Genomic DNA, 25,257 nt, shown 5'->3' with positions numbered 1-25,257 from the left:
AGGACAACAAATTCAACAGAGGCATTTTTTAAAAAGGAAGAAAATTCATGAAACGCTTTTATGTGATTTTGAAAAACAAATGCCTAAGCCAAAATATGAAGTAAACAGCAAACTAAAAATATAACGCAACCTTGAGTTACTTCAGTTTATAAACCATCTACATTTTAAAAACTCATCAAAACAAACAAGCAAGCCATTTGTTACAACTTGTCCTAATCACTTTAAGATGAGGGAAAGCAGACCTCGAGAGAAGCAATGAGTACTTCACTTGTAATCTGTCCTCTGTCCATTTATTCTTTTCTGGTTCAGAGGTACAAATGACATCCTTTGGGCCTTTTTTTAAAGCCAGATGAATCGTCAGATTCTTCTTCGAGACATTTAGTTGTTGCACTAAGAAAGTTTCCACTAGACATCAAGAAAATTATTGCCTAAAATAAACAGGAACCCAACAGTGAATTCTACAGATGGTGCACACTAACCGTGACTGTCAGATCTTTACACAGTGCATATGGTGAAAAGCTTGTGCGCTATCAGCAGCTCAGTAGCAAAATGACAGTGGATAAAAATGGACATCTGGAAGCCCAGCCCAGCCCCACCAGCCTCCCAGATCTGAGGACAGGAGAGTAGATGAAGCCACCTATGTGCATTTGGTTCAAGCCAGAGCTAGTTCCACCGTAGCACTCAAAACACAGCAAGAATCTGCTTATTCCTTGCAGCCATCCTATTAACATTTTTTACAGTGGTTATATTTGTCTTTCACTCTTGACAGACCTTGTATATATTGTGCTTGTCAATGTGCAGACCTTCATCTGCGCCTTCTCTGCCTGCAACCTTTTCTTCAGCACTGCATAACAGATGTGCATTCCCTTGGCAGACAGATTTTTCTTATGATTGAATTCCTTATGTCATTCCATCTTGGTCTATTTAACCCCTTTCTCTGTGCCACCAAGGATTTTGTCTGAGGTAGATTCCAGAATATGGCAGAGACCTGGCAGTCTCACGTGCAAAAGAAGAAGATACAGGCTATGGCACCTGGGGTAGTCATGGGCTCAGATGGGGTAAAGGGATGAAACTGTTAGAAGATTGAAGTGGGTGCTGGGAAAGAGACTCTGTGATGTTTGCTACGCTCAGGGGCATCACATAAGCTCAATTCTTGTCACTATTGCCCATGGTTCCCAGGAATGCGTGAGAGGAACACGTGATGTATTGCAGGCGTATGGTACCATTCTTTATAGTGCCACAACATGCTCTGGTTAGCAGAGGAAGACTGGTGCATCTGGGCTGCACAGGCAGCCTTTGTGCCTGCCACAGTCAATCTCAGCTGGCACATCACTGTACTTTCCATCCTAGTGCCAGCCACAGCATGGAGCAGAGGTCCCCATGGGCCATAGCTGATTGCCAGCAGACAATCTGGCTGCAGCAGTTTTGCCTGCTGCTGTTGCCCTAGGAGGTTCTCAGTCAAGGAAGCACTGCAGACTCCCCTCTTCCACACTTCCATCTGTTATCACACATTTCCTGACTAAGAACACATTGCCTCACGTCTGCAGGCAGATCTCTAATCTTCCCCAGTACTCAGTACCGCTCTCTCCCAGGAGAGGCAGAGAGATTTAAACCTCAATTTTCCCACATCAGAGGAAACCTTAGGTCAGATTCTATTGTTGAATGGCATGGGCTGAGCAAATCTTCAGCATGTGAGAGCCCCTCACCTAGACTGTTCTTGCAGGGTGGCACAATACTGAAGGAGATGAATGGCACATAGCCCAAAGGTGAGATGGAGATAGGTACAACATTTATAATTTAACATGTTAAATATGAATAAGGAAAATATGTTTTAGATCCAGAAAGTGTGTTGCTTAAAATCCAAGGTATACTGGTGGCTCTGTTATACCATTTACATCACCTTATATGCGTGGCAAAGAAAAAGCTATTGGAATTTTTGAACAAGGTACAAATACATTTCTGCCATCTTAAACTGAATTACCATTTTGCTATTGTACGTGCTTCAGAAGCTGAAAATTTTATCAAAGTTGTGAAAGTGGAATTAGCAGTAGTAATGTGGAAAATTCCTTAAACTTTAAGCTTGAATGGAAACTTTAAAAGTAGCTATGACACATACTAACCAAATAGTTGAAGATAATTGAGAGCACTGAAAAAAAAAACAGGTGAAAAAGGAGTGGAATGGGATAGTAAAACTAATTTTATCCTTGTATGTCTTAAATGTTGAATGTAAAACTAAATTTGTAGCTACTTACATAAAACAAATAGGTCTGTTCTGCTTAACATGTAGCTATAAAACACAGAATTTAAACAGAATTTAAACAGGCATGTACAGTGCAAGTCCAGTTTATCATTTTACAGAAAAAAGGCTGAAACTAATACGTCACTTGGGAATATCTCAAAGATCATTTACTTACTGTTTCCGTTTAATATTTCTATAGCATATCTACAATTTCTCCATCATGTTTGAAAAGTCACGCCTGTCAGGTGAGGTTCTGAGTGACAGAAAAAAGGGTCACGCCACTCCCATTTATAAGGAAGGGAGCAAAGAGAACCCTGGGAGCGACAGGCTTGTGAGTCTCACCTCTGTGCCTGGGAAGATCATGGAACAGATTCTCCTGGGTGACATGCTTGATCACATGAGGAATGAGCGTGTGATCCAAGACAGCCAGCGTGGCTTCACCAGGGGAAGGTGGTGAATGCATCTGCAATACGAGAAAGAGAGAGCTGTTGGAGAGGGTCCAGAGGAGAGCTATGAAGATTATCAGAGGGCTGGAGCACCTCCCGTATGAAGATAGGCTGAGGGAGCTGGGCTTGTTCAGTCTGGAGAAGGCTGTGGGGTGACCTCACTGCAGCTTTTCAGTACCTAAAAGGAGCCTATAAACAGGAGGGGAGTCAACTCTTTGAAATGGTAGATAGATATCAGCAGGACAAGGGGAAATCGTTTTAAGTTAAAGGAGGGAAGATTCAGGTTGGATGTCAGAGGAAGTTCTTTACTATGAGAGTGGTGAGATGCTGGAACAGGCTGCCCAGAGAGGCTGTGGATGCCCCGTCCCTGGAGGTGCTCAAGGCCAGGCTGGAGAAGTGCCTTGGGCAGCCTGGTCTAATATTAAATGTGGAGGTTGGCAGCCCTACCTGTGGCAGAGGGGTTGGAGAATCACGATCCTTGAGGTCCCTTCCAACCTAAGCCATTCTATGATTCTACAATTCATCACAGTAAGTTTGAATCTCTCTCGTACAAATATCAAACAGTTGCTTACAGTGCTATAGAGGTTGTGAACACAGAAAATGAGAGGAAATAATTTAAAACTAATTATTAGCAGGCAGGATGGCCATATCATTGCATTTATTTCATTGGATCAATAACACACAGAGCTTTAGAATTAAAGAAACTAAAGAACTATTGAAAAAGAAAAGGTTTATAAACTTTCAGTTTGTTTCCAAATTCATCAGCTTTGGTTTTGCAGTTCATCAAATCTGATCAGTGAGGGTAACTCTCTGGGATGAGCAAAAAAAGAAGCAGCCTGTCTGAAATGTGTATCTCTAGTTTCCTGACCAATATCCTATTCCTTTATTTCATTTTCCACTATATTTTTTTTCAGAAAAAATTGTTCAAACATGCTGCTATCTCAACTAAGAACATCAAATGGGATGGCAGAGCTGTTAGCAAACTTTGAACAAGGAATTCCTGCATACATGTTTACGCATGAGTTTGCAGAGTATGTATGCATGCTTTCTGTCTGCCTATGTGTTCAAGACCAGTACTGCAGAAACAAGTCTGTAACCCCCCAAAATTCTGTGTTAAGCCTCCTGGACTGTGTAGTCCATTGGCACCTGGGCTGCCTGCAAGAGCAGTTCTTACCATTGCGAGCATCTCATATGCACATGAAGTGCATTTGTGTGCTGTCCTCAGCCAGAACACAGGAAGGAAACCATGACAGCAAAAGTAGGCATGGTTTTGAGGTGAATCAAAGGTGATTTTTAATCCTCTAGCATATGTTTGTCCTGATTGAGGCTATACTGGAAAACCAGGGATAAACCCAAGCTGCAGCTCACAGAGTGAGTCATCCAGCCAAGGGTTTGCACCGCATCACCCTTTTCCAAAAGGACCCCTCATCTATGGATAAAAATACATCTCTAGCCACATAAAACTTTGTGTCTGCTAAAAAGTGACTGTTATTCTCTCTCCCAGTGACCACTAGGTTTGATATATGATCATGGTGATGAAAATCCAGATTTCCTTTTCCCATCCACAGGAATATATGACAGGAATGACCACTTGTGGTTTATTTCATCCTTTTGTCATATACTGAGAAAGCATATGGCATTCATTCCTTTAAGCCTTCAGTAAAAAAAAAGTGTGGCCCAGGCCAGCTAAAACTTGATGACTGCCAACACTACTATATGCAGATACATGCTACATACAAACCAGAACTTGGCATCCTTTAAGCAAGTTGAGCTACCATAAAGTCTTGAGTGATATCTGAAACTGCATCAAACACAAAATGTTTCTGAATGTTACACTGACATCCATGATTTCTAACCAGCAGTCTTCCAGGTACTGAGGTACGTTTTAAAGCTACTGTGATCTAAGTGCTATTCTTACTGTGACCTGTTCAGTTCTCTCTGATTTGTGTGTTCTTTTTATTTATAAATTGCCCATTATCTTTTCTTTTAGATGACCACATTGTGTCAATTAGTAGGGAATTCAAACACAGCACCGGTACAAATTCTTAAAGCAGCCAAATCTTGTTCCAACTGCTTGACTATTTTATATATTACATCCACAAAAACACACTTCGATTGGTCTCTAGCAAAGTTTTCAGTGGCTGTTTTAATGCTGCCTAATTTCCACCCTTATCTTTTCAAGGAACATAAAATAATTATTTTTCATAAGCTTTCATATTTCCACTCAATATATCTGTGCAGATACTAGCCTGTGTTGTGACAGGAAAGTAGCAAAATAGTTGGCCTCGACTACATAGTAATTCAAATAGTCATATAAATTTCTATAATATTCTCAGGTCTGGTGTTCTCCAACATTTTAAACTCTTCCTCAGTTATGTTTTTCTTCTCACCTCAATGTGTTAAGTTGATGTGATTGTCTGATCTCCTATTATTTTTCCACTCATCTGAGATTTACAATCACAAATATGCTAATATTCTTCACATGTATCTGTTCGGATTGTGCAGATGAAATCTCTCAGTCAAAAGAGGAATACATCAAAGATGCATTAGGTATTATGAAGGTCTTTAAAACACGATTTGAAAATCTTTTTGTTGGATAAACTAGAAATCTTTTTGTCTTTATCAGTTAAACTTGATTTAAAATGCTTTTGTGAATCTGATTTGTGTTACCTGGTATCATGGGTTATGTTATGCAATATACAGGAAGCTACTTTGAGTCCACTTATCTTCACTTACGCAACTTTCCAGATTTCATACCAAGGACCAGTCTTCTCTATCTCTCTTTTAACAAAGCCCTAACCAGAACACGAATAAGAGGGAAAATTGTACATAGGACTGGTGAATCAATGTATTTCACACTGCCAGAAAGTAAATCATTAGTCTGTTTTCAGCTAGCCTGGATGTGACCCAGATCAGATTTACCCATTAGAACTTTCTTAGGTGAGGGTTAATTTGAAACGATCTCCAAAGGTTCTTTCCAACCCTCATGGTTCTGTGATTCTCTATTCAAGACAAAAGTCTTCCTCATATCTGCATAAAAATATTAGGCTTCTTTCCGTACCTCCATAAACAGATCAGGTGGCTAAGCGAGATAGATAGACCAAGTGGCAGGGTTAGGTGTGCTGCAATGTGAGGTGCTGTAGAAAAATGTATGAATGTTCTTGACAAGATCTTCCGGATATGAAGACATTAAATATTCTTCCCAAAAATTAATGAAGATGAAAAGGTGTAAGTAAATTGAGCAAAAAGATGTCAGAAAGCCTTTTTGTTTTAAGTTCATATTCAAATTTCCAGCCACTGGAGATTCAGCATCTGTCTAACAAAAATCACCTGCAGAAATAGGGTGTGGATATCTCTGGCATGAGATGGCACACAAAGCTGTCAGTGACCTACAAAAGACAGTTGCATTCTGATCCATAGTAGTAGTCAGTGTAACTATACAACCTCATTTCGCTGTTAGTTGCTACACTTAGTGACAGAAGATTAGAGCCCATTCTGCTGTTTCCTAGGATGACGAACACTGCTCTGTTGCTTGGGTTTGGTTTTGTTTCTTTATATTTCCTCCCTTTTCTTTATGTTACTGTTACTTTCCTCTCCCAGTAGGCAGAGGGAGGTGATTGTCCCCCTCTACTTGGCTCTTGTGAGACCCCATCTGCAGTACTGCATCCAGGCCTGGGGCCCCCAGCACAGGAAGGACGTGGAGCTCTTGGAGCGGGTCCAGAGGAGGGCACTGAGATGATCAGAGGGCTGGAGCACCTCTCCTATGAAGAAAGGCTGAGAGAACTGGGATTGTTTAGCTTGGAGAAGAGAAGGCTGCAGGGAGACCTCACTGTGGTCTTCCAATACTTGAAGGGAGCGTATAAATAGGAGGGACTCTATAAATCATTATGTAAGATGTTGCTTATGTTTCATACAATCAAAAGACAAGATAATCTGCAAAGGAGGAATGACAAGTACATCAGAATATTTACATATGAATGACTGAAACAAAGTAAAAACTTCAAAAACGGCAACAATTTAAAATTATATTGTCAGTTATATTACATCCACAGCTATTAATATTGTCATTCACGTAATTTTGAGATTCTAGGGTAATGTAGAATAAAATATCCCTGATTTTTATAGATCCAGGGCATCAAGTCCCAAAGACAATAGCCACATTAGTTGGAAGGATTAATGCCCATGTATAGAAAATACATATATTCCATGCTGGTATTCATGAACATCTCTTCTGTGTTCAAACTGAAAGGTATTAGCAATATCCTTTAGGACATTCATATTCAGGGCATTTCAGGGGAATGCACTTACCAGAAACAGACCCACATCAGCCTCTGAAAGCAAGCTTTTAATTCCATTATGCTTGTTAGCACCTCTGGGTGAAACTAATATTAATTACCCCTCAAACCTTTACAACTGTAACATACAGTAGTCTTGGACTACCAGCTAGAAGCTAGCTGCCTGGTTTTGGAGTCATCTGGTCTCTCATCTTGAGAGATAAATACTGATATGTTACAATAAGTCCTAATGCGGAATTTCCTAGTTTGCCAATTTATTTTATGTTTTTCGTTGTTCATCAATAGAGTTCTACCACCTACAGTTCTAATTTTTATATCTGCAACAAGCTGTGCACTGCAGATCTGCACATGCAACAGCGTGCAGCAATTTCTTAAGTTTTGCAGCTTTCTGAATCAAAATCACTGTTTTTAATTTGAAGTTATTTAAATCTTCACCCTTTCAGATATTTTCATTCTGTATTCCCCAAAAAGAAGGGAAACAAGAAACCAGCACAAGAGCTGAGAAGATCAGAAGTTCTCTCATTACTAACAAACCTAGAGGGAATTCCGACAAAGGCAAAAGAGGAACAACAGCATAAATCCATGAAATCTATCAAGTAAAAGGCATGGATTGAATAACTTGCAACACCATCATGCACACAGACTATACAGCTACAGAAGAGTCAAAAGATCATAAATACCTTAAGGCGATTAAGATCTTCAGTGTGTTTATTAAAGGTAGTCATCACAGGCACTGGCACTCAGGCATGTATTTGGACACATTAAAAGACTGACTTGCAGGGAAGATCCATCTCCAGTTTAATCTCAAGGGTTACTTGCTGATCTCAGCAGTGCCTACAAATAGCTTTCACTACTTTGTAAAAGAATGTTCGTCATTTGAAATTGTGTCACTCTGGGCATTAATATCTCGTGACAAAGAGCACACAAATCATTTGGTACGCACAAAATGGGGTGAAATAGTTGTAAAGTTACTCAAAAGAATTGCATAGTCATTCATTATGAACCCATTCTGTTTTATCCATTGCCTACTTTCAGCACATTTTCAGAATCATTTTGGTCAAGAAAAAAGAAAGCAAATTCCTAATCCGTTTTCTCTGATGCTGTTTATAACAACCACTAAAAATTCTGGTTTGGTTAAGCTAGGCATGTCATTATTAAATTCTCTGGGACGTTTACAGAGCTCAAAGCTATAAGCTAAAGAGGCATCTTTTTATTATACTTGTCCCACCAAAAGTGAGTATTTGTAGTCTATTAAGAGTATTTATCACTGAATAACACCACATAAAATCAACAAACTGTACCGAAACTGCATGAGCTGGCAGCTAAAACACTCTGACTGAATAAAATATCTCCTGTGGGGAAAAACATGACACAGAAATCAGGTACAACCTTCAATCAAGGTCTGTGTAGACAATGTTATAAACATCTCCCAGGGGATCAAGAGAAGAAACAGTCATTGACTGTTATTCCAAACATAAATTCTAACTAGTACGATATAATGAGGAGCATAGAAAGATAAAAACCTGGAGAAAATATTTTTCCATAACCAAAGCCCTTAAATTTAATTTCCCTTTCCCCATCCCACCCAACCTCCAACCAGCAATTTGTGGGCAATACTATATAAACTTAACTGCTCATCAAAAATGTTGACAGTCTTAAGAAATAAGGGTTCTACTGCAGGAGACCTGAGAGGAAGAGCTTCAGTGCAGATTAGCAAACAACTCAACTCAAACTTTCATTTACTTCTTGCTTCTAAATTCTGCAAATGAATAGGGTGAGTATCAGCCTCTTCTTTTGAGGTGAATATTTTAAAATACCAAATCTACAAATGACATTCCTTTGCATTAAATATTATATGATATGTAAAATACCCAAAACTTAATGCTTTCTAGCTGAATGGGTAGAGAACAGGCTGTATCAGCCTTTTAACTTACATCAGAACCTCTTTCTAATGCTTCTCTTCAACACTAGTTTTTTAGTGCGTATATATATATATATTTAAATTATGTGTTTGTGAAGAAAGCGGTCTGGCTAAAGCAGTAAGCAGTTTGCAGAAGAAACTCCAAAAACAGATCCTATGTTTAGGAGCTTAAACTTTTGCTTAGAGGGTGAGTTTAATCTCTTAATCTCTCCTTTTTTGTAGCTCTAATATTGTAAGCCTATTATGAGTTTGGAAAAAACTATATTTTTTTTTTTTTCCACTTCACACAGAGAAAGAAAGACTATGTAAGTGCACTCCCCCACTTCCAAGCAGGCCGATGCAGAATTTATCCCAGTTTAGTGCTGGAGTTTTCCACTGGAAAAAAAAGTTTCAGTCTAATCCAAGGTGTCAGGGCACAGCACAATCTCAGCATTGAAAACTTCTGCAGCTCTGTGGAAATGTTGTCTTGTTCCCCTTGCTGTGAAATGAGCACACTTCAATTTGGGATGACTTTGCTTTAAGACAGAAATTCCATTCTAGCACCTTTACGTGACACTGGCCTACATTTATCTTCATATTAGTTTCAAGAAATAAAATGAGTTCTTCAGTAAGGGGCCTTGCAAGTCATGCTTTGGTGAGCAGCCCTGAAAGATTTATGTAAAGTGACAAGCGATTCACCAGAACTAGGTGTTCTTAAGTTGCTAGTAATGCACCTAACAGCACTCAGTGTGCCCAGACAGGGCCTCGGGAGGAAATTAAAAGCACTGGCGTTTCATGAAGCAGGAAAAACACGCAGATGTGAGACGTGTGGAGCTTAGAGATGCTTAGACCCGTGGTGATTTTTAAACCTGTAACTCCACAAAGAATGGTACTTGCCTTTAACCTTCATCTTCTGGGCTTTGGGAGGGGCCACTGGGAGGCACTATCAGACAGGCAGCTGTTAGGGCCGTTAGGAGGGTTCAGTGGGCAGGTGGCCGTTAGGGCCGCTGGGAGCTGCTGCCAGACAGGTGGCCTCAGGTGAGGTAGAGATGTGGGTGCTCTGGGCACTGTGTGTGATGAGGGGTGGACACGGGGCTTTGTGTGGTGAGGTGTGTGTCTCAAACTGCTGGTTGTTATCTGGGATCCGCTGTTATACACAAGATCCAATGCACAGGCTGCTGTGTATGTGTCTGTCTGTTTGTATGCAAAGGGGGCATGCTTATCTCACAAGTGCTTGGTAATAATAGAATCACAGAATCATTGAATCAGTAAGGTTTGAAAGACCACATCCAGTCTAACCATCAACACTTGAGCGTCCACCTCTCTCAGTGCAACATCTACTCTTTTCTTGAACACCTCCAGGGACAGAGACTCCATCACCTCCCTGGGCAGCCTGTTCCAATGCCTCAGCATTCTTTCTGAGAATAAATTTTTCCTAACATGCAGCCTGAACTTCCCCTGATGCAACTTGAGGCCGTTCCCTCTCATCCTATTGCTAGTTATCTGGGAGAAGAGGCCAATCCACACCTCACCACACTCTCCTTTCAAGTAGTTGTAGAGAGTGATAAGGTCTCCCTGGAGCCTCCTATTCTCCAGACTGAAGAAACCCAGAACATTCCTGTATATGTGTGCATGAAGGTCTGTGCTAAAATAGAGTGTGTGTATGCAAAGATCGTGTGTTTTTAATGTCATTTTGATAGTGTACATGAATGTGCATCCAGATCTATTTTCATGTGTGAATTAGTCAGAGGAGGCATCAGGCAAGGGTTGTCTTTTGCATTGGTCTCTATGCCTGTCTTTGTTCTGAAGGGAGCAGCTCCAGTGTGAATGACAGAACACTTCTATCTCTGGACTCTTTTGCTGGTTGAGCTGTCAAATAACAGTGCACAGATAACAGAGGTGACATTCATGGTGGCACTTTCCTTTTTCTCATGACAAAGTCTACTGTCTTAACCAAGAGCTGTGAAAACCTCCACTTCCGCTGCTGATCCAGTGACACATTTATCATTCAGCCAACATCCATCTGCAAACTGAAATCAAACTTCATCCAAGTATGTAATTTAATAGATAGTTTTTCCACTCAGATCAAAGTTAAATATCTATTAAAAAGAGGGAGAGAGAGAGAGAGAGAAGGGTATGTTTTATTAACGATGGGAACGATGAATGCATCATGATTCATTTTGGCAGTTCAGTTGTGGGACACATGAAAATCATTGCTTTACATATATTCCAGAAGACAAGGAACTTGATCTAATGACATTTTGAATTGAAGTTCTTTAATCATTAGTTTTCTGAAATGGTTCACTGTCACAGCAGCTGTCATCTTATCCAGGGTTCTTTGGTCATTCTTATCAGAGCAATTATGAATTTGAAATATGCTTGAGGCCAAAGAACACTGAAGATCCTAAGAGATTAAGGAGCTAACTTTTACTCAGTTTCCTGTGCTATGTTGGTTCTGCTAGCAAGTCTCATATTGCTCCACAGAATGCTGACGTGAAGTTCAAACTGCCATCATTTTAGGAGCTTCAGTGGAGTTAAGTTTTAAGGGAATCAGAATACAGTGCTAAGTTGAAAAAATCAGTTCTACATGTCACGAATGTGGCTCACTTTTCTTTAAAATTATTAAATGTTCTTCAAGTTTTGATGTGCTTCCTGTAATTGCAGGGAGATGGCAGGCAAGAAGAAAGGAATCCAGCTTCAGGTATAAATTCTAATTACATGATCGGTTCTAGACATCAAAAGTTTGGTTTGTTTGTTTTTTTTTGTTGTCTTTCAAAGATGTTAAAATGTCAATTCATTTTATTTCAGACCACAATATGCAACCAAAATGAGTGGGATGAAATGTTGCTGACAAAAGGTGTAGTAGGTACTGACTATTACTGCTTTCTGACAGTTTCTCGTATATCGTCCCATCGGTAATACAGAAAGCTACAAAGACTAGTACCATACTATCTCCTAAACAATAATTATGTTAATATATTTAAATATAAATAGTGGTTATGAATAAATGTTGTATTCTATAATAAATAAATACGTTACAAATCATATTATCCATTACTTTATCTACTGTTACATACCTATGTTTAGTAAGTGGCATTTCAAGTATTTTTTATGATAAGTGTTAGGACATTTCTGTGGAAGGCTTTCCCTAAAATCTCATAGGGACTAAATTAATACCATACAGAAATACTCATCAGTTAATCAGTCAGCATTTTCAGAGTGCATCTTCTGTATTTTTCCAGTTCTCAGTACCCTGAGTACAATAATAAAATCTCTTGGATCTCTGAGGATTTGTATTTGGGTACAGGGAACAAATCTGAAGTTGGATTGTACGTACAGAAAAGCAATGATGGGAAAGGATTTATATGCATGAGCTCCTGGGGTGGGAAATGTAGAATAAAGAGTTTGAGAAGAATGAAAAGCAACACTGGGGGAAAAAATAATCATCAAAAGAAAAAGAAATAAGAAAGAAATGTAGCTGTTTGGATTAATCATCATGAACAGTATGGCAAAGTAGATCTCTGCTGTCAATAGTAATAGAAATAAAAGAGGAAACCATGATATATCCACTCAATATATATATGAAGTACTTATTGATTAGAAGAGCACTGGATGGTATAGGTAACTATCTTCTCAGTCCCATTCCAACACACTCATAAGTATGTTTAATGTTATAAGTTTCTTAAGTAGTCAGCTGTTTATAACTTCAAAACATTATATTTTAGTAATAGATGTGTATCAAGCTTGGTGTGGCCCTTGCAAAGCTGTGGTAAATTTATTCAGAAAACTGAAGAATGACTTTAGTGAAGATGATGTGCTGCATTTTGCAGTGGTAAGGATGTAAATTTTGTATAGAACTTAAGTATAGTTTATGATAAATGCATCTTTTTTCTGTCTGTATGTACAGCTTTTTCATTATGCTTTCCTTACATCAATTGAGTCATTACAATTTTGGCCTGGCTGCCTTTTCTTGACAATATCTTTAAAAGACTTTCTTCAGAGGCAGATTAGAAATGGTATCACATTTGGAAAAAAATTATCGTAGAAGGAGAGTTAATATCCCCCAAATTATCTAGTCTGAAGTGCTTTTTCACTGAGTTGACCACATCACAATGAGCTTAATAAGGTGGATATTTTCTTCTGTCAAGACTGCATGTACTGCTTCCCTGTTTCTGTATGTCAACCTCACATGACCAAACCAGTTCTTTCTTCATCACCAGCAAGTGGCATAAACATTACTGAGGTGATGTAACATGTTATATGGCTGCAGTTTTCTTTCAAGCAAAAAAGATTTTACGTACATACATAAACATGCATCGATACAAACAAGTAAGTACATAATTTTCTTCGTCTGACTGTAGGCAGAAGCCGACAGCATTGAGACACTACAACCATTTAGGAATAAATGTGAACCTGTGTTTCTCTTTTGTGTTGTGAGTACCCTGCATCTGTTTCTATTAATGTATCACCTATTTTTGCATTAATTTTTCAGTAGATTAGAAGTAAATTTAAAACTGTGTAAGTAATGTCTTTACACTTTACGGTAGATAGGATTTGATTACCAGATGTTGTATACTTAAGGCTTTTTACCATGTCTGCATCTGTGTCTCCTGAGCACATTTTTTTTGTGTTTGCATGTAGCACCAGCACAACTTTGTGGTAGCCACATTTTTGGTAGTTTGTGACTGAGAAATCAGTTTTTTTCTGGGGTTACTTCACATGAAGTGTCTACATTTGGCTACTGTGGAATGGTTATTTTGTCCTTAAAGATAGTTCAGTTTCAACCTCTCTGCCAAGAACAGGGACATCTGTCACTAGATCAGGTTGACCAATGCCCTGTTCAAAATGACTTTGAAAACTTCTGTGACGGAACATCCTCAGCTTCTCTGGGAAACCTTTTCTAGTGCCTTATCACCTCATCACAAAAAATATCTTCCGTATATGCAATCTAAATCTGCCCTCTTTCTTTTTAAAAAGGCTGACCCTTATAATTGTGAGCTAGTTATTTGCATTTATTTTTTACTTCTTTTGGTAAGTCTGGAAACAAACATAGAATTAGACAAAAAAAGAAAGGATAAAGTAAAGATGAGAAAGATTCATTCTGAACCATCAGAGAAATTAGTGCCTTTGGTATTCACTTCAGTGGGCATAAGTGGTGATATTTCTAGGGAAATAAAATAAAATAAAAATAAAAAAGAACACAAAATATAATATGTTCCCAAACTGAAGTAAATGTGTAAACTAGGAGACAAGAACTGACAATGAATGTTATTTCCTCTTTCACAGAATGGCAAAATTATTACAATAGTGAGAGGTGCAAATGCTCCTCTTCTAAGTAAGAAAGTAACAGAACTAGTACAAGAAGAGAGGGAAATACTGGCTGGACAGAAGGAACGCCCCAAGGTATTCACAAAAAAATATCTATATGTATATGTAGATATTAATGAGTATTTTTACAACATTCTATGGGTTTCTCTCAATTCCTGTTATTTTCTGTAATTTTTAATTTTTAAAAAAATCTTTATTTTGTAGTAAATGGATTTTTCTTTTTTTTTTTTTAGAAATATCCTTTTACTTTTTAGAACTGGAGAAAAATTATAGATTGCTATATTATTCAGAGAAATGAAGGATGGATTGCTAATGAAATGTCACTAGCAGATAATGTCACTAATCGAACTCATCATCTTTTTATTTTTGTGTCATTTTTTTTTTTTTCCATATTCAGTAAAAGAAAACTTTAAACAAACTATTGATCACTTACAGAAAATCAGGCTGGCCCGAAATCTTCCTTCAAATTGCAGGCTTTCCTGGTTAGCAAATATATTATTACTTTAAGAAAAAAGTGTTGTAAAGATCTAACACTGTTTTTTAATTTTAGATTCACAATGGTGATTTACTTCTGTTTTTACAATTACCCTAGGTGGATGAACTTGTTTTCCTAGAAGAGAAATTGTCAGAAGAGTCTATTGAGGAAACTGTACCTGAGGGTAAATATATTTGATTTATTTTAGAAGTTAATTTTATAACAAAAGCGGAGCAAAGAGTTTAAATTTGGATTCAGCTCCAGGTTAAGGAATCCTTCAGAAGCTTTGAAGCACTAATACTCTGCTGTAATTCATTCCTTACCACGTGCAGGTGCCTTTGAGTTTTCTAGAATTGGCAACAAATTTTGCCTTGTGTTTCCATTAGAGCTGTCATTAACTGCTTCTGCAGTGTTTGAGATCTTACTGAATTACATTTTAATGCTTAAATGTAAACCTCAGTTTCTACAAAGATATAGTTTATATTTTCTTCTGAACAGTTTAATTTTGCAGTTATGTGTATGCTACAGATGCTGTAATAGCATGTCTGAGCAGGAACACCTCTTGTGTTAATGTTAGACTGCTAGCAAGCAGGTGCTACTTCAGCAGTTATTTATTGCAAATGATACAATGCAAAGGAATAAACATCTACTAAGACAAGAATGTATATTTTACTGGAAGTCTCTGATAATCATAGGAGATTTTCACTGTAGTATTTGTTCTTTTCAGTGCCTAGTTCTGCTCATAGAAAAGCTTCCTAGAAAAAGCATTCATCTTAAATTGTAGATTTTGCACCACAGTTAGCTGCATGTAGAACAATTCTTTACCATGTGACCCAAAAAACACCAGTGGTTCACCAGGAATGTGGATTCTAGAGATGACCAAGGACTGTCCCAGACTTCAAGATATGCTTCATGTGCTGGAGTCACTTATTTCTTGGAAAAACTTCTTGATCATCTCAATACTAAAATAGTGATGTATTTATAGAGACTCGCTTGTAAGTAATGGAAAATCTAGCAATATATTTATTTTGATATACATATTCATTGCGACATGATTTTTTGTGTTTTGCAGAAGAAGAAGTCACATACTCTGTTGGAATTATAAAACCTGATGATGTTTTGGAGGGACGTGTAGAGCAAATTAAGCAAAAGGTAGACAGAACTTGAGAAGATTCATTTACCCTTTTTAGTTAGGTGGCACAGTAAGATAGAAAATGAAATTGATCCTGATTTATTTCCAGGCTTTGTAGCAATGCTTATTAATGCATCTCTGATAAGGATAGTAAAAGCAAATTAATTTTGCCCTGAAATAATATAGTATTTGAATTGATACTGTTGCTTTAATATTTTATGCCAGTAAGTAAGGTATGACATATGTATTATATATTATACATATACATATGTAAAGATGATGAAGGGCCTGGAGCAACTGTATTGTGAGGAAAGGCTGAGAGAGCTGGGACTGATCAGCCAGGGGAAGAGAAGGCTGAGGGTGGATTTAATTACCATTCATAAGTGCAGGAATCAAGTCAAAGCAGAGTGGACTCTTTTTGGTGGCAAGTAACAATAATACAAGGGGCAGTGGGAAGAAACTGGGGCACAAAGAGGAACTTCTTTACTGTCAGAGTGACCGAGCACTGAAACAGGCTGCCCAGAGAGGTTGTGAAATATCCTTCTCTGGAGATATTCAAAACCAGCCTGGATGCCTTCCTGTGTAACCAGCTGTAGGAAGCCTGCTTTAGCAGGGGGGTGAAGTCAATATTCTCTAGACATCCCTTCCAGCCCCTACAGTCCTATGATTCTGTGATTCTGTGACATGGATTTATACTGTGGAGATCACTGACACATGAAATCCACAAGCAGAAGGGTGCCTTTTTTTCTCATAGTGTAATAAAAATGATATCTAGAAACTACAGTGGTGAAGTTAATCCTTTCAGGTGTAGAAGGTATATTTCCTGACTGCACAGTATCTTTAAGAATTGTAAGCATACATAGAGCAACTAATCAGCCTGTTGTGCCATAGTGTGTACGTGCATGTAAATGACTTAGCATATGCCTGTAAATTGATTTGTGTGCACTAGCAATTACTATAATCAGACATTGGACACTAACAAGAATCTCAGTACATCAAAGGATTCTGCATTTATTTAAGTCATCACACAAGAAAAGAGAAATTCTCTTTCATTTCAGAATATAATACCGTAGTATGTTAGTATATATCCTATAATTGTAGGAATATCTGACTTAATTTTAAAAAGTATTTTGAGAAGGTCTGTGAAATAAATTGGAAAATTAGTGCTTTATGCCCAGTTTCTGCACTTTCTCCATCTTCATCAGAAAAGAAGGAGGCTCAATAAAAGCTGGCAGAGTTTGAAGGCAATTTAGATGTAGCTGAGCAGCTGTTGGTTGGCTCTATCTGTATGCTGCCTTATGAGATGTGTATCATTACTGTTTCCACCTACAAACTTTGCAAGGCAATGTGAAAACTCAGCAGTATCATAGGGGATTTTAAAGAGCAGAGTGTTTGTAAGTAAACTGATATAAGCATATGGGTCTGAATGATGCTGTCTTTGTTTAGATATAAGCATATGGTATAAATCTCTTATCAGTGAGACTGAATTTTGATACAGATCACACAAGTGCATATTGAATTTAGTGCAGTAATGTAATTAAAAACAGTTAATCGTAAAATACATTTTATTTTTGTATATCTGCTGTTCCTCTTCTTTTTGATATCTGCTGTTCCTCATGTCTAGTAAACAAAAAGTTCAGCCTGTTTGTATTGCAACAGTTACTGACAAACATACACTTAAATGGCTACTGTGATTATAATGCAGATTATAACTGATTTTTATCATTTTGCATGCTTATCATTTACAAAAAATATATTTGATGTTAAATAAAAAGAATTACTGACCACTGCATGAATGCATACATTGCACTGCATTGTAGTTTTTAAAAACTTTAACATAGTGAACATTGCTATCCTGAATTCAGTAAAGCGCTTTGAAAAGAGAAAAAAGAAATTTTTGTTTAGACAAACATAATGTTATATTTGGAATATTTCAGATAAGTCAAATTTAAAATAGCATCCATAATCAACCATCTCTAGGGTTACATAGGATTTTATATCTATCTTTCATCAAATGCCACTGAGTAATGGCTGAATAATTGCAGATTAGAAACGCAGGCTTTGGCATTGCAGCATCAGAAGAGAAAATGCTAACTGAAGAGCAAATCAGAGAATTCTACAACAAGAAAAGAGAAGAGGTAGGAAAAAACAAACCCCACTCACAAATTAAAAAAAAAACAAAACCTGAACAAAAGGAACGGGTAAGGTATATCAGTGTGGCTGCATGTATTTTTAAATCTCTAGACTTTAATTCATTAATATGTTAAAGAACTGAATTAGTGGACATTTAGTACATAGAAAAGAAAAAAATTCTCTCTTTTTTTTCTTACCAATCTTTTTACAAATATAGCCTGGTAGCACTCCAACATTTCTACTAAGTTATATTAAACTCCAATTAAAAACTAAAATATTTTATTACTTCTTTCTCTTATCAGAACGTGCTTGATCCTTAATCATGGCCTATGTCTTCCAGACAGGAAATAAGTGATAGCATGAATTACTTTTTCTTCCCTTCACAATTTTTTGTCATTGGACACTACTGGCAATAAGCATGGGCAGAGGCAGAAAGATAAAACATCTCCAGAAAAGGTTATTTTCCTGTCTCTATCCTATACTAGGGGAAATTGCAGATAGTTCAAGGAATCAATGAAATGATGTTTACCATCAAACGACAATGTTTTAGCAAAGAAGCAACTGGATATTGCCACGTGTTTTGGCAGAAGTTAGCTAAAGTTAACTATACTGAAGGGTTTGTATCACAACAAAAATAATGCATCTGAGTAAATATTTATTTCTATTTAAAATGTATATAAGGTAATTTTCGAATTGTAAGGAGACAGCTAGTTTGTTTGTCATTATCAGAGGGACCACAGTAAAAATAAAGAGTTGATATAATCAAAGCAAGAAGCTGAGAAAATGTTCCTGCGGTGCTACAAGTGAGCGAGAGTGAAATAAGATTGTTCTTACTGAAGCCATAGGGAAAAACAAAGTAAGGATCAGATAGTTGACGTGCTGTGTAGAAAGGAAGTAACAGGCTGAGCATGTGAGGAATTATGAAGAGATGGTTTTGCAACCTGGGATTCTACTTTAGACAGACAGAGGCAGCTTTGAAATACAGGTATACGTTGGCTTCATGAGAACAGCAGCCAAAATTGAGATTAGTTAGATGCAGTGGGAAACACAGGAGGAAGACAAGGAGAAAGCATACAGTGCTTCATTTATTACAGCACTACTAGTCTGTAGTAAATCCCAGTTAATATTAGAATAGTCAGGTTCCCAGAAAACTGCAATGAACTATCAGGAGCAGTTCAGAAGGCTCTGGGTTTGTTGAGAAGCCTGTTACGTTTGTCACTGGCCCCCTGTACAAGAAAATTACAAGAGCTTGGAAAGTTATTTTCTGATTAAAATGTCTTTCACATGATTGAAGATTGAAGCTGGAAGAATGGAAAGAATCTGGCAAAGACAGTGATGAAAAAGCACACAAATTTCTTGGAAATGTTTTGTTCTATATTTCCTATGAGTTAGTTGACTTTTGGTTTCAAAAATTATGCATGGAATTGTATTGCAGCATGTGGTAAGTGCTACTGTAAGCATAGCATCTGATCAAGTTGGATTAATTTCTAGGTCATATTCTTCTCTCGTCATCTGCACTTTAAACTGGAGTAACATATAGTGCTTGCTTAATTAGCCTTTATTACCTCATTTATCTCAATTAATTGCATTTTAGACATTTTATAGTTTTATTTCCTCAAATGACTGATAAAAAGTCTTTCAAGTAGTTTGACGGGGTTTTGAATAACCAATACAAATGCCTTTTAAGAACAGGAGTGTTGTTACTTAAAAAGTATGATTTCATTTCTGATGACAAAGTCAGAATTTGAGAAATTCATGGCAAAACAAAAATTATGTTTTTTAGCCTGATTTTGATGATTTTGTTCAATTCATGATGAGTGGACCGTGCCATATTCTGATAATCACTAAAAAAAAAGCAACAGATACTATTCCTCTCTGGAAAGAACTGCATGAAATAAGTGAAAGCATGCCTGGTGAGGCTGAGGCTGAAGAAACAGACAGGTAAATAACATTGTTAATTAGAATATGTGGTTAAGTTACAGTATTCCAAAAGCATAATAAACAAAGAGTTATTCTTACATACTTTTGCATGCCTATGTGGACAGGACTCAGGGAGCAGTCAGAGTTCTTTACCTGGTCCTTCACAAGACCATCATTACATATCTGATTGATATGTACATATGTACACTGATATCTGATATGCTTCTTGAGGAACATATTAACTCCATGCTTCCCAGGGAAAGATAACAGGCAAAGGGCGTTGATTTCTTGCTAATTCAGAATTAGACTTGAATGAGTTGTCTGTCTAAGAGGAACAGTGCTGTACTTCAAAACTGGTGTAGTCCATGCAATTCCACTTCATAATAGTCCACAAAGACAGTGATTGAAGTATGCTGTATTCCCTGGGATCACTGTGTAAAAGCCTGCAAACAAGTGAGAGAGGTTGCAAGTTGGTGGGTTTTGTTGTTGTTTGTTTGTTTGTTTTTAACTGAGATACTTAAGTAGATAGCAAGGATTTGCTGTTCACATTCATGATATCTTGGAACGTCTGCTCTAATGTCAAGTATGTCAAAAAATGTCAAAATAGTAATAATGTCAAAAAATAACTTCTTGTAACCTGACTAAAAGATGGCATAACTATATCTTTCTAGGCTGGAAAGAACTGAAGAAAGTGAGACTATATCAAATATATGTGATGTGCCAGACAGTTTAGAAGATGCTAGCAGGCAACTTGCCTTCTTTTTCCCTAATTTTGATAGAAAGAGCACAGAACAAAAATTTGAAAAGACATTGGCCTTAATTAGACCTTGTGTCCTAAGGGAAAGACGGGGTAAGTTTTAGTAACTACATTTTCCATCTAGGGCAAATAAAAAATCTCATACTTTGAATTTCAAGAATTCTAACTCTACAAAGGGAAAGGAGGTAGATCACGTTTTCTGCTCAGCATTAAGTTGTCAGTAATCTTTATCAGGAAAAATTACATAGCTCATGTGTTTGATATATTTAGAATATAAATGTCAAAACCATTTTGTTCCTTTGTTTGATATTTTAAGACTATCTTTATAATGTTTATGGAAAATATCTCAGAGAAGCTGGGATTTTCAAAGTATACTATAACATAAGATACTTCCCTCCATAATATAGTAGCTGATACTGTCCCTGACTGCCAGGTCCAGGGTAGACCAATGGCAAGTGTGAAAAAGATATGATTCAGGATGTGCTATGTTGCATAAGACAGTGCTGTACACAAATACGTTTATACAGACAAGGTGTTTACAGATTGGATCAGAAAATCTACCCCATTAGTACAAAGCTCCATCCAAACAAGTTTCTCCTTACATATATTTGTATTTCTTGCTAGATCATAGTTAGCTTTCTTATTCAAATTCAAGAATTCCTGTATCAGAATTGACATAAACACAAAAATTTGTAAAACCAGAATTTTGATCTTTCCATGTATTTATTTTCTTGTTTACTATCAAGAAAATTTTGCTAAGAAGAATCATTTTACAGTCCTATGTATAGAGAATTATACTTTTGACTTGTGCCTGATATTTGTAAGTATGTTCTTGTAAGACTTGGTTAAATGAATATCTGTCTATACAAATTCTCCATATTTTCCTTCATTTATAGCAGTGCATATCAAATTTCTCATTCAGGAATTCCTACTGAGATTTCTGAAGTGAGAGAAAACCTTAAGAGAGTGAGCATCAGCTTTATAAGCATCCAGGCAGCTGCCAAAAACATCTAGCAGTTGCTTTAAATTAGCTTTCTATTTTTCTAATTCACATTGTTATTGGAAGTCCATGTTGTTTCTTCGCAAGAGTATGAATTGATGAGTGGATAGTGATTTAGCATTATTTCAATAATTTAAACAGAATCCATTATGAAAAGCATAAAAGATGATGGCTTTGAGGTAGCAATGCAGAAGGAAATAACCCTATCTGAAGAACAAGCACGTGAATTTTATAAAGAACATGAAAATGAAGACTATTTCCCAGCACTGCTAGAACAAATGACCAGGTAAGGTGAACGAAGAATGAGACTGTGGATTTATAAATGAGACTAAAATTTTCACAACAAATAAATGAATTGAATATTTCATGGCCATCATATCTGAGAGTTTAGTAAAATTCAAAACAGAATCAGACAATTGCAGACAAAGAGGTAAATTACCAAGTAGAAAAATCAGATTTTTAAAAAATACCAACAACTTCACAACTGCAGGATGTTGGTCAGTTTGGCTGATTTGAATGAAAACAGTTGAGCTATATGCTCTGGAAAGCAGCACTTAGACTGTCTATAGGAGTAACCTTTATTCAGGTTGTGTGCTGGACTTTTCAGAGTGGAAAAAAAACAATCATATTTGGATATTGTCTTCCAATGAAGTTGTAACAGGGCCAGGATGCATACAAAATCTTAGGAGTTGATCAGCATTTTTGCGTCTAATAAAGATATAGCTCAATTCTGTAACGTTCCTGCCATTTTGGTAACAGTAACTTTGAAAATTAAATTCTTTCAAGCTGCATGACGTTTTATCAGGCTGTAGCTGTTTAAAAACATACTGGTTTGAAAATCCTTCACTAGTAGGCTTTGTTTGCCTGGCCTCATCTACATGCGATCAAATTCTTTTTGCCAGTTGCAGAGAGTTTAATATTTGATGTTTTTAATGCCGATTTTCTGTTTTACAGTGGTCCAACACTTGTACTTGCTCTAACACGACAAAATGCTATAGCACACTGGAGAGAGATGTTAGGCCCAAAGACTATTGAAGAGGCAAAGAAGAAAAATCCAAACAGGTAGTACATAAAATAGTAAACTGTCATCCTCAGCTTCTAATTTACCTTCATATTCTTCATCTCAATGAATATCACATTCCAACTGGTGTAACTATAGTGCCATCATCTGGAAGCTGATGTATATTTCTGCAGCTTGTTAAAGTTTTCTTGGATAAAAGGTAACAGCACTTAGAGTATTGCATTTTTGTTGGTTTTGTTTGAAATAGCATCATTATTTTTTAAACCAAATGCCTGTTTTCTTAGATTAAGGAAAAATTTCATTGGTGGATTATGTTATTTGTGACGGAGTTTCTTTCACATATTTTATGAATTAACGCCTTACTTTCTCACCTGCTTGCAGTATTGTTCTAATAAGCTGCTGTGACATCATCTTACTAGTTATTGCCAGAAGTATTGTTTCATTAAGCAGGTAATTACCTTGGAAATATAACAAGATGACAGGAAGGAAAGTGATCGTATTTCATGTGGTTAATTAAAAATTTGACTGCTCTTTCTTACACCTCCAGAGTGATCACAGAACATTTAATTTGCCAGATCAACTTCAGTACAATAGGTTAAGGTTAGTCATAGTTAAAGCTCAAGATAACTATTCCCTTTAATATCTTCACTGTTTTAATGACTTTTAGTTTACGTGCGAAGTATGCAGTCGACAACTTAGCTATTAATCAGCTGCATGGTAGTTCTTCACTCACTGATGCTCAGAAGGAATTAGAGTTCTTCTTCCCTCAGGAGCACACTTTGGCATTAATCAAACCTGCTGCTGCTAAAAGTCATAAAGGTAAGTGATCTAGAAAGCATGTCTTCAAGTGTTATTTCTACAAAATATTAGCAGTGTACACTGCAGTATACCATGCCAGGTGCATTATATTTATTCATATTATGAGATGTTTTTACCATGCAGATAAATGCTTTTACAGGGCTTGCATAATGCATATCGACCTGATTCATGACCAACCTGCTGTCCACTAGAATATCCAGGTCTTTCTCTGCAGAGCTCCTTTTCAGCAGGTCAGCCCCTAACCTGTACTGATGCATGTAGCTATTCCTCCCCAGGGTAGGACTCTACACTTGTTGTTGTTGAACCTCACCAGGTTCCTCTCTGCCCAAGATTCCAGACTGTCCAGATCTCACTGAATGGCAGCAAAGTCTTCTGGTGTGTCAGCCACTCATCCCAGCTTTGTGTCAACAGCAAACTTGTGGAGGGTGCATTTTATCCCTACACCCGGATATAAATGTTGAGCAAGACTAGACCCCATACCAGCTCCTGAGGAACACTGTTAGCTACAGGCCTCCTGCTAAACTCTGCACCAATGATCACAACCCTCTGAGCTCTGCCAGTCAGCCAGTTCTCGGTCCATCTCACTGTTCTCTAGTCTATCCCACACCTCCAAAGCTTACCCATGAGGATGTTATGGGAGACAGTCAAAAGTCTTGCTAAGTCAAGGTATATACTGCTGCCATCTCCTCATCTACCCAGCCAGTCATGATATCAGAGAAAGCTACCAGATTGGGCAAGCATGATTTCCCCAGGTGAGAATCCATGTTGATTACTACAGATTACCTTATTCTCTTCCCGTTTCTTCAGATGACGTCCAGAATAAGCTGTTCCATCACCTTCCCAGGGACTACTGGCCTGTAGTTCCTCTTTTTGCCAGTTTTGAAGACTGGAGTGAGGTTGGCTTTCCTCCAGTACTCAGGCAGCTCTCCCATACTCCATGACTTTTCAAAGATTATAGAAAGTGGTTTGGCAGCCACTTCTGCCAAATCCTTCAGTACCCGTGATGGGTGCCTCCCATCAAGACCCATTGTGTGTAATTAGTTTGCATGAACAATCGCTGACCAGAATCTCCTCAACCAAGGGGAAATCTTCCTTTACCCAGACTTTCTCTCTTACCTCCAGGATCTGAGATTCCTGAGAGGCAGCCTCAGTACCAAAGACTGAAGTAAAGAAGGCATTCAGTTACTTCATCTTCCCAGTCTACTCCATTACCAGGGCACTCAACTCATTCAGCTGTGAAACACATTTCCCCTAATCTTCCTTGTACTACTGTCATAATTAAAGAATCCTTTCTTCTTGTCCTTGACTTCCCTCATCAGATTTAATTCCAAGTGGGCCTTAGCCTTCCCTTTTGCATCTTTGCAAGCCCTGACAATGTTTCCATATTCCTCCCAAGAGGCAAGACCCCTTGTCTACATTTCATAGACTTTCATCTTCCATTTGAGTTTTTTCATGAGCTTCTTGTTCACCCATGCAAGTCTCCTACTGCCTTTGCCTGATTTCTTACTCTTCGTGATGCACTGATCCCGAACTTGGAATAAGTGGTGCTTGAATGTGAACTAACTCTTTGAGGCCCCCTATCTTCCAATGCTCTAACACATAGGATACTTCCAAGTAGGTCCTTGAAGAAGTCAAAGTTGGCTCTCCTGAAGTTCAGGGTTGCAATTCTACTTATTGCTTTCTTTGTTCTATCTTTGGTTTAACTTGCTATCAAAGAGAACGAGGAGTAAAGGTCAAAGTAAAAAGAACACCGTATATTTGCAATTTTGCCTAGGGTTTTTGCTCCTATTTT

At 37.6% G+C, this 25,257-nt stretch overlaps 1 protein-coding gene across 9 annotated transcripts in view; it reads left to right on the top strand.

Annotated features, from left to right (window-relative positions):
- Nucleotides 1-9,203: 9,203 nt before the first annotated feature.
- NME8 (NME/NM23 family member 8) overlaps nt 9,204-25,257 on the top strand; it is a 21,887-nt gene continuing 5,833 nt past the window's right edge. The window contains exons 1-15 of one of the 9 annotated variants that reach the window (XM_019616639.2): nt 9,789-9,918; nt 10,690-10,931; nt 11,545-11,581; nt 11,689-11,737; nt 12,606-12,712; nt 13,242-13,313; nt 14,167-14,283; nt 14,801-14,867; nt 15,756-15,835; nt 17,861-17,953; nt 19,732-19,889; nt 20,540-20,718; nt 21,767-21,911; nt 22,580-22,687; nt 23,314-23,465. In XM_019616639.2, coding sequence (XP_019472184.1) covers nt 11,549-11,581; nt 11,689-11,737; nt 12,606-12,712; nt 13,242-13,313; nt 14,167-14,283; nt 14,801-14,867; nt 15,756-15,835; nt 17,861-17,953; nt 19,732-19,889; nt 20,540-20,718; nt 21,767-21,911; nt 22,580-22,687; nt 23,314-23,465 — 1,360 coding nt within the window. In that variant the 5' untranslated portion in view covers nt 9,789-9,918; nt 10,690-10,931; nt 11,545-11,548. The other 8 variants (XM_010713021.3, XM_019616635.2, XM_019616637.1 and 5 more) reach the window with 8 other exon arrangements.

The sequence above is a fragment of the Meleagris gallopavo genome, chromosome 6, assembly GCF_000146605.3.
Source record: "Meleagris gallopavo isolate NT-WF06-2002-E0010 breed Aviagen turkey brand Nicholas breeding stock chromosome 6, Turkey_5.1, whole genome shotgun sequence".
In the NCBI taxonomy this organism is placed as follows: Eukaryota; Metazoa; Chordata; class Aves; order Galliformes; family Phasianidae; genus Meleagris; species Meleagris gallopavo.
The sequence above is the reverse complement of the archived record's forward strand: the minus strand, read 5'-3'. Positions and strand labels throughout refer to the sequence as shown.